The 14835-nt window shown below is 43.8% G+C and overlaps 1 protein-coding gene across 1 annotated transcript in view; it reads right to left on the bottom strand.

Annotated features, from left to right (window-relative positions):
• NUP210L (nucleoporin 210kDa-like) overlaps positions 1 to 13834 on the bottom strand; it is a 205416-nt gene extending 191582 nt beyond the window's left edge. Inside the window, exons 1-4 of the mRNA XM_011928494.1 lie at positions 13556 to 13834; positions 11447 to 11583; positions 2739 to 2870; positions 431 to 524 (exon numbers count right to left, since the gene is read on the bottom strand). Coding sequence (XP_011783884.1) covers positions 431 to 524; positions 2739 to 2870; positions 11447 to 11583; positions 13556 to 13758 — 566 coding nt within the window. The 5' untranslated portion in view covers positions 13759 to 13834. The remainder of the gene's footprint in view (positions 1 to 430; positions 525 to 2738; positions 2871 to 11446; positions 11584 to 13555) is intronic.
• Positions 13835 to 14835: the final 1001 nt, after the last annotated feature.

Raw genomic sequence — 14835 nt, forward strand, 5'->3', positions numbered from 1 at the left:
AAAAAAGAAAAAAGAAAGGTATTCATGAGCCTCTGGCTAAAATTGTGGTGGGAGTAAAACTTGGATCTGAGATCTTCTCCTTGGTACTGAAGACAAAATTTCATACTATCATCCTTCTCCCTCTACTTCAGCATGTGCAGGTAACTTGAATAAAAAGAACTGCCAGAAGATACACCTGGCTCAAATAATTGTGTAGTACTTAGCCCATGAACTCCTCCATAATAACTCAGATTAATTGATCATAAAGATAGCTACATCTATGTCATATTTCATTCTATCAAAGACATTTCCCTTAGTAATTTATCAGTTTCAAAAAAGTACAGACAGTAAGATCATCAAAGTCCACAAAAATGGTTGCTTGTTCAGCATGCCACTTAATGGCAGCTGTCTTCTTCATAGTCAGGTGATTTAAGTTTGGTTTCAAGTTTACCTAATTTTGCTGGACAGTTCTTCTCTTGCTGACTCGTTGTCCTGGGCAATGCTCCACTCAAACATCATCCCTGCCAAACTACTAAAAGTATTTCCTGTACATCAAGCCAAAAGCAGACAAGATAGGATCACATATTTAAAAATATTCAGGTATTTACAACAAGAAAGGGAAACCTAACTAGAAAATTACTTTGAGGCCTCCTTCATTAAGAAATAGAAAGCACTATCATTAATGAATTAAAACATATATATGAGAAAGTTCCCAACACAAACAGTAAATGATGTTGCTGCACAAGCTGTCTGAAAGTAAAGAGGACTCAAGCTGATTAACTCCTGGCTGACAATAATTATGCCACGCTCCTTCTGTTCCTTTCTACATAAAGGCCACCTCATGGCTGACAAGGCACCCTTAATCCTGGTCCCCTCCGCGCAAATATTTGTAAAAATTTTCCAGGCCAGGTGCAATGGCTTGTACCTGTAATCCCAGCACTTTGGGAGGCCAAGGCAGGAGGATCGCTGGAACCCAGGAGTTTGAGACCAACCTGGGCAACACAGTGACACCTGGTCTGTAAAATAAAAACGTAGCCAGGAATGGTGGCCTGAACCTGTAGTCCTAGCTACTCAGGAGGTGGAGATAGGAGGATTGCTTGAGCCTGGGAGGTCAAGGCTACAGTGAGCCATGCTTGTGTCATTGCACTCCAGCCTGAGCAACAGACTCTGTATCCAAAAGAAAAAAGAAACCTTCCAGAATAGTTCATTTTTCAAATTAAAAAAACAAATCACTCAAATAATTTACAAAGAAAGTGGCAATACAGGCTGGGTGCGGTGGCTCAAGCCTGTAATCCCAGAACTTTGGGAGGCCGAGACGGGCGGATCACGAGGTCAGGAGATTGAGACCACCCTGGCTAACATGGTGAAACCCCATCTTTACTAAAAAAACTAGCCGGGCGAGGTGACAGGCGCCTGTAGTCCCAGCTACTCAGGAGGCTGAGGCAGGAGAATGCCGTAAACCCGGGAGGCGGAGCTTGCAGTGTGCTGAGATCCGGCCACTGCACTCCAGCCTGGGCAACAGAGCGAGACTCCATCTCAAAAAAAAAAGAAAGTGGCAATACATTATAATTTTTTTTTTAATCAACCATGGGAAACTTGGCCTCACAGGATACTTCAACCTCGGCCTCCCAAAGTGCTAGAATTATAAGCATGAGTCACCATGTCCCACTTAAATTTTTTTTTTTACCACCTAAATGTTTTTAATACCACATTATAGAATTAATATAGTATATAGTATTAAAAGCATTAAAGATTAGATCAAGATTGTAACTTTTTTACAGATTTCCATTTAATTCTCCTGATCTATAGAAAGTGGATTGATCAAACAGAGCTAGCAATAAATTCCAAAAAATGTTCTTAATTGTTGATGTAGGGACCATCAGCAGAAGCTCAGTAATAGATTGGATATCTAAGAAAAGTTCTGAGGCCGGCGTCGTGGTTCACGCCTGTAATCCCAACACTTTGGGAGGCTGAGGCGGGCAGATCACTTGAGGGCAGGAGTTCGAGACCAGCCTGGTCAACATGGTGAACCCCATCTCCATTAAAAATACAAACATTAACGAGCATGGTGGCGTGTGCCTGTATTCCCAGCTACTCGGGAGGCTGAGGCACAAGAATCTCCTGAACCCGGAGGGCAGAGGTTAAAGTGAGCCACGGTCACACCACTGTACTCAAGCCTAGGCAACAGAGCGAGACTCCATCTCAAAAAAAAAAAGAAAATAGCCAGGTGCGGTGGTTCACGCCTGTAATCCCAGCACTTTGGGAGGCTGAGGTGGGTGGAGCACCTGAGGTCAGGAGTTTGAGACCAGCTTGACCAACATGGTAAAACCCCGTCTCTACCAAAAATACAAAATTAGCCTGGAGTGGTTGCGCAGGCCTGTAATCCCAGCTACCCAGGAGGCTGAAGCAGGAGAAATGCTTGAACTCGGGAGGCAGAGGTTGCAGTGAGCCAAGATCATGCTGTTGCACTCCAGCCTGGGCAACAAGAGCAAAACTCCGTCCCCACCACGCCAAAAAAAAAAAAAAAGAAACGAAAACTTCTCAGATAACTAACAATAGCAGGAATATTTTATAAAAATGTGTAGCTAATACATTAAATTATACTCAGAATTATTATTCATCTATATGAGCTCCAAATGAGAAAATAGATATTATTTCTAATCTACTTTTGTCACTCAGGTTTTTGTTTCCAAGTGCTAAACATAAAGGGATATTACTTTATTTTAGGTAATTTTGTTGAATCCTCTGAAGTTCTTTACCTTCAGCATCCAATGCCCTCACCATCAGTTCCAGTGGCGAATCATCTACATAAAGTTCCCGGGCCCGAGATACAATTTCAATGCTGTTTATCACATCAACCTTAACATCACAGCGTAGCTCATGGTCAGTCACTACAATGAACCCAAAAACTGAGTATTTAATTCAATAGGTCATGAATCTATTAAATGCCTCAAATACTCAAAACTGTATTCTAAAGATTATGAGAAAGAAAGACTATGACAGCTGCTTTTACCTATGGAAGAAAATAGCATAATAACAAGATATATAAGAGCCTTTCTTTATAACAAGAGGCACTAGACCAGAGATTCCAAAACACTGATCTATGATGATGTTTTTACACATCCATGGAAAAATCAGAAAAATAAAAATTTCAACCTTTTTCTCCAAATTCTTCAAGATCCTGATAACAAATAAAAATTTCAAAATAGCGAATAATAGGCTGGGCACAGTGGCTCATGCCTGTAATCCCAGCACTTTGGGAGGCCGAGGCGGTTGGATCACGAGGTCAGGAGATCAAGACCATCCTGGCTAACACGGTGAAACCCCGTCTCTACTAAAAAATACAAAAAAAATTATCCTGGCGAGGTGGTGGGCACCTGTAGCCCCAGCTACTCGGGAGGCTGAGGCAGGAGAATGGCATGAACCCAGGAAACGGAAGTTGCAGTGAGTTGAGATCATGCCACTGCCCTCCAGCCAGAGCGAGATTCCGTCTACAAAAAAAAAAAAATTAAACATTGAAAAAAAAACAAAGGAGAATGTTAATCAGATAATACAGGTAAATGCCCCTCAACAAGGGCTAAGGTACACTAAAATATGCTTATTTCAGGAAATGGTATGCTTCCTTTCAAAGAAATATTAAAAATTGAATTACTCATCCTGAAACTACTTTTTTTTTTGAGACAGAGTCTCACTTTGTCGCCCAGGCTGGAGTGCAGTGGCACCATCTCAGCTCACTGCAAGCTCCGCCTCCCAGGTTCACGCCATTCTCCTGGCTCAGCCTCCCGAGTAGCTGGGACTACAGGCGCCCGCCACCACGCCAGCTTTAGTAGAGACGGGGTTTCACCGTGGTCTCGATCTCCTGACCTTGTGATCCGCCCACCTCGGCCTCCCAAAGTGCTGGGATTACAGGCTTGAGCCACCGCGCCCAGCCTAATTTTTTGTATTTTTAGTAGATATGGGGTTTCACCGAGTTAGCCAGGATGATCTCGATCTCCTGACTTTGTGATTTGCCCACCTCAGCCTCCCAAAGTGCTGAGATTACAGGCGTGAGCCACTGTGCCCGATCAAAACTGCTTTATATAGACAATAGAATTGAACAAATAAGTAAATACATCATAGGTAATGCAAGTCAGTTTTCTCCCTGTCAGAGAAAGAAGTTAAAATAAGCAAGGTGGGAAGGCTAGAATAAGCCCTAAGGTCCAAGATTAGAATTGAAGATATCAGTATGAGCTCATGTTTATTTTAATATCTGTGCAGATATCTATCTATAAGTGTAGATATATGTATATACATGAGTTAGCATATATACATATATTTCCTAGTTATGTTTGCTGAGAGGGCCTAGAAGCAGTGGATACACCAGTAGCAACAAGCAGACTGGCACCCAGATCTTGGTTTCTAAATATAATTCTTGTTGTTGTTGAGATGGAGTCTTGCTACATTACCCAGGCTAGTCTAGAACACCTGACCTCAAGCGATCCTCCTACCTCAGCCTCCCAAACTGCTGAGATTACAGGCACTAAATATAATTCTTTTTTTTTGAGACGGAGTCTTGCTCAGTCGCCCAGGCTGGAGTACAGTGGCCGGATCTCAGCTCACTGCAAGCTCCACCTCCCGGGTTTACGCCATTCTCCTGCCTCAGCCTCCCGAGTAGCTGGGACCACAGGCGCCCGCCACGTCGCCCGGCTAGTTTTTTGTGTTTTTAGTAGAGACGGGGTTTCACCATGTTAGCCAGGATGGTCTCGATCTCCTGACCTCGTGATCCGCCCGTCTCGGCCTCCCAAAGTGCTGGGATTACAGGCTTGAGCCACCGTGCCCGGCCATAATTCTTTAATATAAAGAGCCAGGACTCCTTGAAGAAATGGCTAAGATGACCCTGGCCCATCTCATAGAACTGAAAAGTAAGAAAGTACAATCAATCAGTCAGTCACAAAAATTAAAGAAAAGGTAAGGGCAAGTCCAAAGGACATAGGAGCCAACCTGAAAGAGCCCCCAATGGCCAAAGCTGGAAAAACTGGAATAGCAGAATAAATTATAATATTGAAATATAGCCCCAAAATTAAATATTCATGAACCCATACTGACATATATAATTGAATAAATTAAGTGGGAAGAAGCTATTTGTAAGATGTAGGACATCTTTCTTTCAGAAGAATACTAGTTAATAAGTATAGAAGATATGAGGGAAATCCCTTGAGCCCAGGAGTTCAAGATCAGCCTGGGCAACATAGTGAGACCTCCTCATGTCTACAAATAATAAAAAGAATCTAGCCAGGTGTGGTGGCACACATCTATGGTCCCAGCTACTTGGGAGGCTGAGGTGTAAGAATCGCTTGAGCCTGGGTGGTCAAAGTTGCAGTGAGCTGAGTCCATGCCACTGCAAGAGCAAGATCCCATCTCAAAAAAAAAAGAACAACACAGTACTAGGATTCCTAAGATTCATGAATAAACACTAAAATCAGTGGGTAAAGCTTCAAGGAGAAACAGGATACATCAAAGTATCTCCATCAAATATTTATTAGTTATTGTAGTGGTTAATACATGTGCACAAATTCTTTGGCACTCCTCTTTCCAAGAGGCAAAGGTTAATTCTCCTTCCTGTATTTTTGTTTTGTTTTTTTAAAAACAGGGTCTTACTCTGTCACCCAGGCTGGAGATCAGTGGCACAATCATCGCTCACTGTAGCCTTGAACTCCTGGGCTCAAGTGATCCTCCCACCTCAGCCTCCTGAGTGGTTGGGATTAGCACCTGGCTAATTTTTTATTTTTTGTAGAGACAGGGTCTCACTTTGTTGTCCAGGCCAATCCCCCTTCCTTTAAATTGTAGGCTAGGCTTCATGGCCACTTTTAATGAACAGCATATACGAAGGGGAAAATGGTAACTTTACAGTGGAGAAACCTGACAGATACCACCTTAACCAAGTGATCAAGGTTACCACCACCAGTGATAAATCATGCTGATATCATGAACCCCCTGAAATAATGCAATGGGAAGCGCTCTTCAATTCCGTGGGTTTTTTCCCTCAAAATCCATAACCCCAGGCTAATCATGAGAAAACATTAGACAAACCCAAACTGAGAAACATTCTATATACAACATCTGACCAGTACTTTTTTTTTTTTTCCTTAAACAAGGTCTCTGGAGTGCAGCAGTTCGATCGTGGCTCACTGCAGCCTCAAACTCCTGGATTCAAGCAATCCTCCAGCCTTGGCCTCCTGAGTAGCTGGGTTTACAGGCATGTACCATCATGCCTGGCTAATTTTTTCTTTTTTTTTTTTTAGTAGAGACTTGGTCTTGCTAATGTTGCCCAGGCTCGTCTTGAACTCCTGGGCTCAAGTGTTCCTCCTGCTTCAGCCTCTCAAAGTGCTGGGATTACAGGCCTCCTGAGCTAGTGCCCTCAGCCCAACACTGTTTTTTGTTTTTGTTTTAGACAAAGCTTCTCTCTGTCGCAGTGCAGTGGTGCAATCCGGCTCACTGCAACCTCTGTCTCAGGTTCAGGGGTTCAAGCAATCCTTGTGCCTCAGCCTCCAGAGTAAGTGGGATTACAGGCACACACCACCATGCCTGGCTAATTTTTTGTATTTTTAGTAGAGATGGGGTTTTACCATGTTGGCAAGCCTGGTCTCAAACTCCTGATCTCATGATCCGCCTGCCTCGGCCTCCCAAAGTGCTGGGATTACAGAGGTGAGCCATGCCAGGCCACCCAATACTCGTTAAGTGTCAAGGCCGGGCACGGTGGCTCACACCCGTAATCCCAGCACTCTGGGGGGCTGAGGTGGGTGGATCACTAGGTCAGGAGTTCGAGACCAGCCCAGCCAACATGGCCAACATGGTGAAACCCCGTCTCTACTAAAAATACAAAAAATTAGCTGGGTATGGTGGCACGCGCCTGTAATCCCAGCTACTCAGGAGGTTGAGGCAGGAGAATCGCTTGAACCCGGGAGATAGAGGTTGCAGTGAGCCGAGATTGCACCATTGCACTCCAGCCTGGGAAACAGAGCAAGACTCTGTCTCAGAAAAAAACAAAAAAAAAGCATCAAAAGTGACTGAAAGGCTGAACATGGTGACACCCCATCTTTACAAAAATTAGCTGGGCAAGGTATTGTGTGCCTGCAGTCCCAGCTACTAGGGAGGTTGGGGTGGGCAGATCACTTGAAACCTGGAAGCAAAGGTTGCAGTGAGCCCAGATAGTGCCAGTGCACTCCAGCCTGGGTGACAGAGACAGACTCTGTCTCAAGAGAAAAGTGACTGAGAAACTCATAGATTGGAGGAGACAAAGGAAACATGACAACTTAGTTTAGCAATGTGGTATCTTTAATTGAATCCTAGAGAAGATTAGTGAAACATTAGGGCAAACTGGGTAAAGGGTATATGGGAACTTTCTGTATTATCTTTACATCTCTTTTGTAAATCTAAAATCATTTTTAAATTTAAAAGTTTTAAAATTCAGTTAGCCTTCTACTTGATTAACATTTAACTGACAAACAGAACCCCAAGTTAAAAAAATTAAAGACAAAGACATGGGGTCTGTGAACAAAAAACAACAAGGTAAGTTGAAATCTCACAGGATCTGCTGGTAGAATTACCACTAAGGAAGTGTCCCAGGATGGCAAAGGAAGGAAGAAAGGGAGGGAGGCTAAGTTTAGGTAATCCATAACTTGATAATCAGGCACTGAATAATCTAGCACTTGTCAAATGAGAAATTAAAGCCCCCTTTTCAGTAGAGAAATGTGTAGCACAATGGCAAACAGAAGCAGCTGTGACCTTACATAAAAATATAAAAAGCCTTGTGCACACAATGCTTACTCATCTGACTACTTCAACAGCAGAAAACTTTTCTTTTTTTTTTTTTTTTTCCTGAGAAGTAGTTTCGCTCTTGTCGCCCAGACTGGAGTGCAGTGATGCCATTTTGGCTCACTGCAACCTCCACCTCCCGGGTTGAAGCGATTCTCCTGCCTCAGCCTCCCAAGTAGCTGGAATTACAGGCGCCCACCACCACAACCAGCTGATTTTTGCATTTTTAGTAGAGACGGGTTTCACCATGTTGCGCAGGCTGGTCTCGACCTCTTGATCTCAGGTGATCCACCCGCCTTGGCCTCCCAAAGTGCTGGAATTACAGGCGTGAGCCACTGCGCCCAGCCTAGAAAACTTTTCAATACAAGGTCATTGGCCATAAAGAAAAAAAATGCCCAGTACAATGGCCCACACCTATAAGCTCAACACTTTGGGAAGCTGAAGCAGGATTGCTTGAGCCCAGGAGTTTAAGACCAGCCTGAGCAACCCCACCACCATATCCCTACAAAAAATAAAAAAAATTAGCCAGGCCTGGTGGTGCCCCCCCGTAGTCCCAGCTACTCAGGAGGCTGAAGTAGGGGAATCACTTGAGCCCAGGAGGTCATGGCTGCAATGAGCCACGTTTGTGCCACTGAACTCCAGCCTGGGCAACAGAGTGAAACCCTGTCCCAAAAAATACAAATAAATAATAAATAAATGGAATTACTTTGGATGCTTTACAAGTAAATTTAGAATGATTAGGAGAAATACCAAACATTTAACTTTTAAAGTGAAGAGAATACAACTTTATTAAATAATATAACATATTTTTATTTACAGCTCCACATTACTTCAGGTATACTTTAGTTGTCCAGATCTTTTCTTCATCTGCCCTGTGAGCTTTTTCACCTAAAATTATGCTCTCAGCTGGGTGTGGTGGCTCATGGCTGTAATCCCAGCACTTTGAAAGGCCAAGGTGGGTGGATTGCTTAGGTCCAAGAGTTTGAGACCAGCCTAGGCAACATGGTGAAACCCCCACCTCTACAAAAAGTTAGTGGGGCAAGACTGAGTGCGGTGGCTCACACTTGTAATCCCAGCACTTTGGGAGGCTGAGGTGGGCGGATCACCTGAGGTTGGGAGTTCGAGATGAGCCTGATCAACATGGAGAAACCTCGTCTCTACTAAAAATACAAAATTAGCTGGGAGTGGTGGCACATGTCTGTAATCCCAGCTACTCGGGAGGCTGAGGCAGGAGAATCGCTTGAACCTGGGAGACAGAGGTTGTGGTGAGCGGAGATCACGCCATTGCACTCAAGTCTCTTACCTCAAGTCTATCCATCATCTTTGTCACAGCCACCTTCTTTACTATACTATCACCAAAACCATCATAAACAAAATTTTATAATAAGCACTTAAGGCCGGGCACGGTGGCTCACGCCTGTAATCCCAGCACTTTGGGGGGCCAAGGTGGGTGGATGACTTAAGGTCAGGAGTTCAAGACCAGTCTGGCCAACATGGTGAAACACAATTTCTATTAAAAATAAAAAAATTAGCCAGGTGTGGTGGTGCATGCCTGTAGTCCCAGCTACTCGGGTGGCTGAGGTAGGAGAATCGCTTGAACCCAGGAGGTGGAGGTTGCAGCGAGCCAAGATCGCGCCATCGCACTCCAGCTTGGATAACAGAACAAGACTCCATCTCAAAAAAAAAAAAAAAGGACTTAAATGCCAATGGCAAGCTTAAATCTTTTTATCTCTATATATGCCTTATAAAGTAGGCAACTCAATAGATATTTGTCCAATGAATTAATGAACAATTTCTCTTAGGCATGTACTTCCCTTTTAAAATGCCCAATCCCACCCCTTTCATACTACTTGCTCCCATTCAGATGCTCCTAGTAGGATACCAAGACTGGCCCTTACCACTGGGAATCTCATCTATGTACACAATTGTATTAATAGTAAAACTGGGAAAGTTGATTTAAGGATACTTAATTTTGGAAAATTAGTCACAAGTCAGATGAAGTTAAGCTGAGAGCCAGGTTTGACATTTTTCCTAGTACTTCTGTGAATTTTTTTATATCAGAGTGAATTTATGTAGTTAAAAATGATTACATTTTTTAAATAGCATATGTGACCAAATCAATGTTTTTTGTTGTTTTTTCTGACTTTCGTATCCTTCTCTATCCTTTTAAGCTACCCTGTATGACATGGTCTTCAAAGATTCTTATATTTGAGAATTTCATACCATATTTCATTGATTCTTAGACACTCATTTTTTATCTTTTAACATCTCTGCAGTTGGGATTTATCTTATAATTGATGATATCTTACAAGTGCTCTCAGCCAGGCAACAGTCAAGGCATAGTTGTCACTGACTGCCCATGTGAAAACATTAAGAGGGCTAGTTTCAAAATTTGTAGAATAGGTGTTAGTAGTTGGAAAAAAATCTGGTGAACAATAGTAGAGGACTCTTATTCCCTAGGAACCAAAAGGTTAAAGAGAGTAGGGAAAAGTGATGACTCAGAAGTACTAGGAAATTTTCCAAAGCTGGAAACAAAAACAGATTAGTTCTATCTAATTGCAAAGTCCACTTAAGAGTAGGTTTTAGGTCGTTTTTTAAAATTCTTTAATTTATTTATCATTATTGTTTTGTAGAGATGGAGTCTCACTATGTTGTGCAGGCCAGGCAGGATGCAGTGAGCTACTGTCGTGCATTGCACTACGACCTGTGCAACAAAGCAAGACCCTGTCTCTAAAAAAAAAAACAAAAAAAATGCTGTCCGGGCACGGTGGCTCATGCCTATAATCCCAGCACTTTGGGAGGCTGAGGCAGGTGGATTACCTGAGGTCGGGAGTTCGAGACCAGCCTGACCAACATGGAGAAACCCCATCTCTACTAAAAATACAAAATTAGCCAGGCATGGTGGCACATGTCTGTAATCCCAGCTACTTGGGAGGCTGAGGCAGGAGAATCACTTGAACCCAGGAGGCAGAGGCTGCAGTGAACCGAGATGGTGCCATTGTACTCCAGCCTGGGCAACAAAAGTGAAACTCCATCAAAAAAAAGAAAAGAAAAGAAAAGAAAGAAAATTCTGCCTAATACTCTTCATTTTCATTTTATTTTAATTTAATTTAATTTAATTTTATTTTATTGAGATGGAATCTCCCTCTGTTGCCCAGGCTGGAGTGCAGTGGCGTGATCTTGGCTCACTGCAACCTCTGTCTCCCGGGTTCAAGCAATTCTCCCGCCTTAGCCTCCCTGAGTAGCTGGGACTACAGGCGTGCACCATCACGCCCGGCTAATTGTTTTATATTTTTAGTAGAGACGAGGTTTCACCATGTTGGCCAGGCTGGTCTCGAACTCCTGACCTCAGATGATCCACCCACCTCAGCTTCCCAAAGTGGGGGGATTACAGGCATGAGCCACCACTCCCCGCCATAATTTTTTTTTTTTTTTGTAGAGCCAAGTCTCACTATGTTACCCAGACTGTTCTTGAACTCTTGAGCTCAAGAAATCTTTCTGCCTCAGCCTCCCAAAGTGCTGGGATTAAAGGCGTAAGCCACTGCAGCTGGCTAGGAATCATTATTCTCCCTCTTAATCATTTGAAGCCAACACCATTTGTGTTAACCATCTATACAAAATACCAGATTATTCTACCCCAGACGAAGTGATAGTGTTTTTGTTCTCAACATACCTATTTCTCGAGCAAGAATAATACTGCTGAGGCGTATTGGTTGCGTAGATTCAGCAATGAGTACAGCTTTTTGGGAACACAAGGTGCCATTTTCATATAAAGGCTCAACAGTAACTGCATCATGATGCGTGGAATGCCTGCCAGAACAAAATTCTTAAGACTATGAAATAGGTGGGTTAAAATTAACTTTTGGTGGAACATAGATTCTCATCCTTCTTCCACGTTACATACTACCAGGTATATGTTAATGACACTTTTTAAAGCAGGAACATTGCTTAGGGATGTGATAATTAAAGTGAGAGATTGATCACTTCCCATCCCAACGATCCCTTGAGCAAAGTCTCAGAAATATCCCTCCCTCAATATTTTTTTTTTTTAAAGATTGTTATATTCTTCCTTCAGTATGCATAAATAGGACTGATGTGTTTCTAGTAATGAGATGGGACTTTCTCATACTCTGAGGAAAGTTTCCTTCAATCCTAGAAACCAGGCTGCTGATATCTAGGATGGAAAATTGTCTAAATTATGAGGTGTGAGTCCAACTCGAAATAACAAAAACATTCATAAATGTTTTTATTTTTATTTATTATTATATTTTTGAGATGGAGTCACTTTGCCGCCCAAACTGGAGTGCAGCAGGACAATCTCAGCTCACTGCAACCTTCGCCTCCAGGGTTCAAGCGATTCTCCTGCCTCAGTCTCTCAAGTAGCTGAGATTACAGGTGCCTGCCATCATGCCTGGCTAATTTTTGTATTTTTAGTAGGGACGAGCTTTCATCATGTTGGCCAGGCTGGTCTTGAACTCCTGACTTCAAGCGATCTGCCTGCCTCGGCCTCCCAAAGTGCTGGGATTACACGTGTGAGCCACTGCACCCAGCTGAATGTTTTTATTTTAAACAGATACAGGGTCTCACTATGTTGATCAGGCCGGTCTCAAACTCCTGGCCTCAAGTAATCCTACTACCTTGGCCTCCCTAAGTGCTGGGATTACAGTCGTGAGCCACCATGCCTGGCCTCATTAATATTTTTGGAGCGATAGAAGAAATGGCTTTCAATACTGGAAAGATGCCTTGCATCACCCTCACAGTCAGGAAACACACACATCACACTGGATCATCTTACAAGCCCACTTTCCTTATACTTCCTCATACAATGAGAGGTGAATTTACACTCTGAACGAACCTCATTGCTTCTTCTAGGAGATGGCAAAGGGGTATCTACTCCATCTAGGATGAATGCACTGGCATCCTGAAGCTCACTTCAGTTAGGTTCTCTCACACCTTAGGCAACCACATAACCCATCATTGGGTCCTCTCACACCAGAAAATCACGTCTCTTCACCTTCAGTCAGGAAGTCATTATTCCGGAGTTGTGTGTACCCCCTGTCCTCACACTTCAAGTGGGTACCCTTTTATAAATGGGGCAATTTTGATAATAACAGACAGATCTCATCTCCACCCACGATGAATCTTCTCACATTCCCAGAAGTTTACACTTCATAGTCTCTGGGCCTCACTTTCCTCCTCTGTGAAATGGGAATAATAGTACTTACTTCACAAGACTGTAAAAAGCAAATGAGTTAATACATGCAAAGTGCTTAGTTAACCCCCAATACTTGGCTGTTGTGTTTTAAGTCCTTCTCACATTGAATGGGTCATCTATAGTTCGTGGGGACCCTTCGCACCCCAAGTTTTCCTGTTCCTATAGAAATTTCGTCAGATATGGGGAACTTCCTCTTACTCTAGTTGTTTACATTGTAAGTCATCAGTACCTGTCGCCTCCAACACTGGGCTTCCCTTTACCCTGACGGCTGCTCCTAGTGACCCACCCCTTCCCAACACACAGAGAAAAGGCCAGTCCCACATCCCGAGAATTCCTCACACGTCTGGAAGATCGTCACACAGCTGGAGGATATACCACATGAGTAGGACACGCCACGCCCAAGAGTCTGCTCCTCGCCACCTTCACTGACATCACACTCTCCTTCCCTACCGGCTAGGCCCCTTCACGTGGCCCCACACGGTTTTCCTGTGGGATCTTACAGAGGGAACCCCTCTCACCCTTACTGGATGGTGAGGGTGCATATCCTTGTCACCCACCACCGCTCACCAAGTGTAGCAGCCCCGCTGCGCCTCCAGCAGGAAAGGCACCCGGCCTGGCTCTTGGCCGAAGGGTAGCAACACCTGTGGCACGTTAAGTTTGTTGGCCAGGGTCCCAAGCAAAACCAGAAACAACAACAGGAGGCGGTGTAGAGGCAAGAAGAAAAAGAGCTTGAAGCCTCGGCAGCTTGATGACGCCGTACAGCCAGTCATGGCGACTGCCAACTTTCGGGTTCCCCGGACTCAACAACAGCCGCGCTCACAGCTCCATCAGCCAATCCACAGGCGTGACGTCAGCAGAGGGGGATGGGACCTGCTTCTTGCTCGGAAGTGTGGGCATTTTTCAATGCGGCCCTGCCGGGCGCGGTGGCTCACACCTGTAATCCCAGCATTTTGGGAGGCCGAGGCGGGCGAATCACGAGGTCAGGAAGTCGAGACCATCCTGGTGAAACCCCATCTCTACTGAAAACACAAAAAAATTAGCCGGGTGCGGTGGTGGGCGCCTGTAGTTCCAGCTTCTAGGGAATGGCGTTAACCCAGGAGGCGCGGAGCTTGCAGTGAGCGGAGATCCCGCCACTGCACTCCAGCCTGGGCGACAGAGCGAGACTCCGTCTCAAAAAATAAAAAAATAAATGCAGTCCTTCAGTAAGCCAATATAATGGAAACTTTTGGCACAAAGCCAGCTAAAACACCTCAAACTCTCTTAAAGGGCTTTCCTAAATACTGGATGGCAGACCTTTTTAACAGTAAGGAACAAGCAGAAAAGTCTAAAAAAACCTTTAATTTCTTCCAGTTTAATTTCTGTTGCACACCGTTTATCTTAACACCACACCCTCCACCCGACAAAAAAAACTTTTTGCAATGATTTCCAGTCAGCATTGGTCTATGCCTATAAACGGAAAATTGTGCAGTCTCTGGGATAAACAGCTCGACTTTGTCAAGGGAACTGTGTATTTTTACTAGAAGTCAGATTCCCGTCCAGCATTCAGGCCAGAATGCAGGAAATGCCAGACACTGGCGTCTCAAAGGCAGCTTTGAAACTTATCCACTCACAAAGCCGGCCTCTAAGCAAATCCTCGGAGAGCACTTCTTGTTAACTTGTTTTCTCCAGATACCCAAACAGAATATAAACTCAAAGGCTGTTTCAGTACAGTTGGTTAAAACCATACATTTATAGTAGTGATCAGCATTATACATTAAGGAGCATAATAAATCCATAGTTTATAAGGATTAATATGGTTGTGAGGGAAAATGTATATTAGTTCAGCCTGAGATGTCTATGTTAACCTA

Source organism: Colobus angolensis, unplaced genomic scaffold (genome assembly GCF_000951035.1).
Source record: "Colobus angolensis palliatus isolate OR3802 unplaced genomic scaffold, Cang.pa_1.0 Scaffold77, whole genome shotgun sequence".
Taxonomy (NCBI): domain Eukaryota; kingdom Metazoa; phylum Chordata; class Mammalia; order Primates; family Cercopithecidae; genus Colobus; species Colobus angolensis.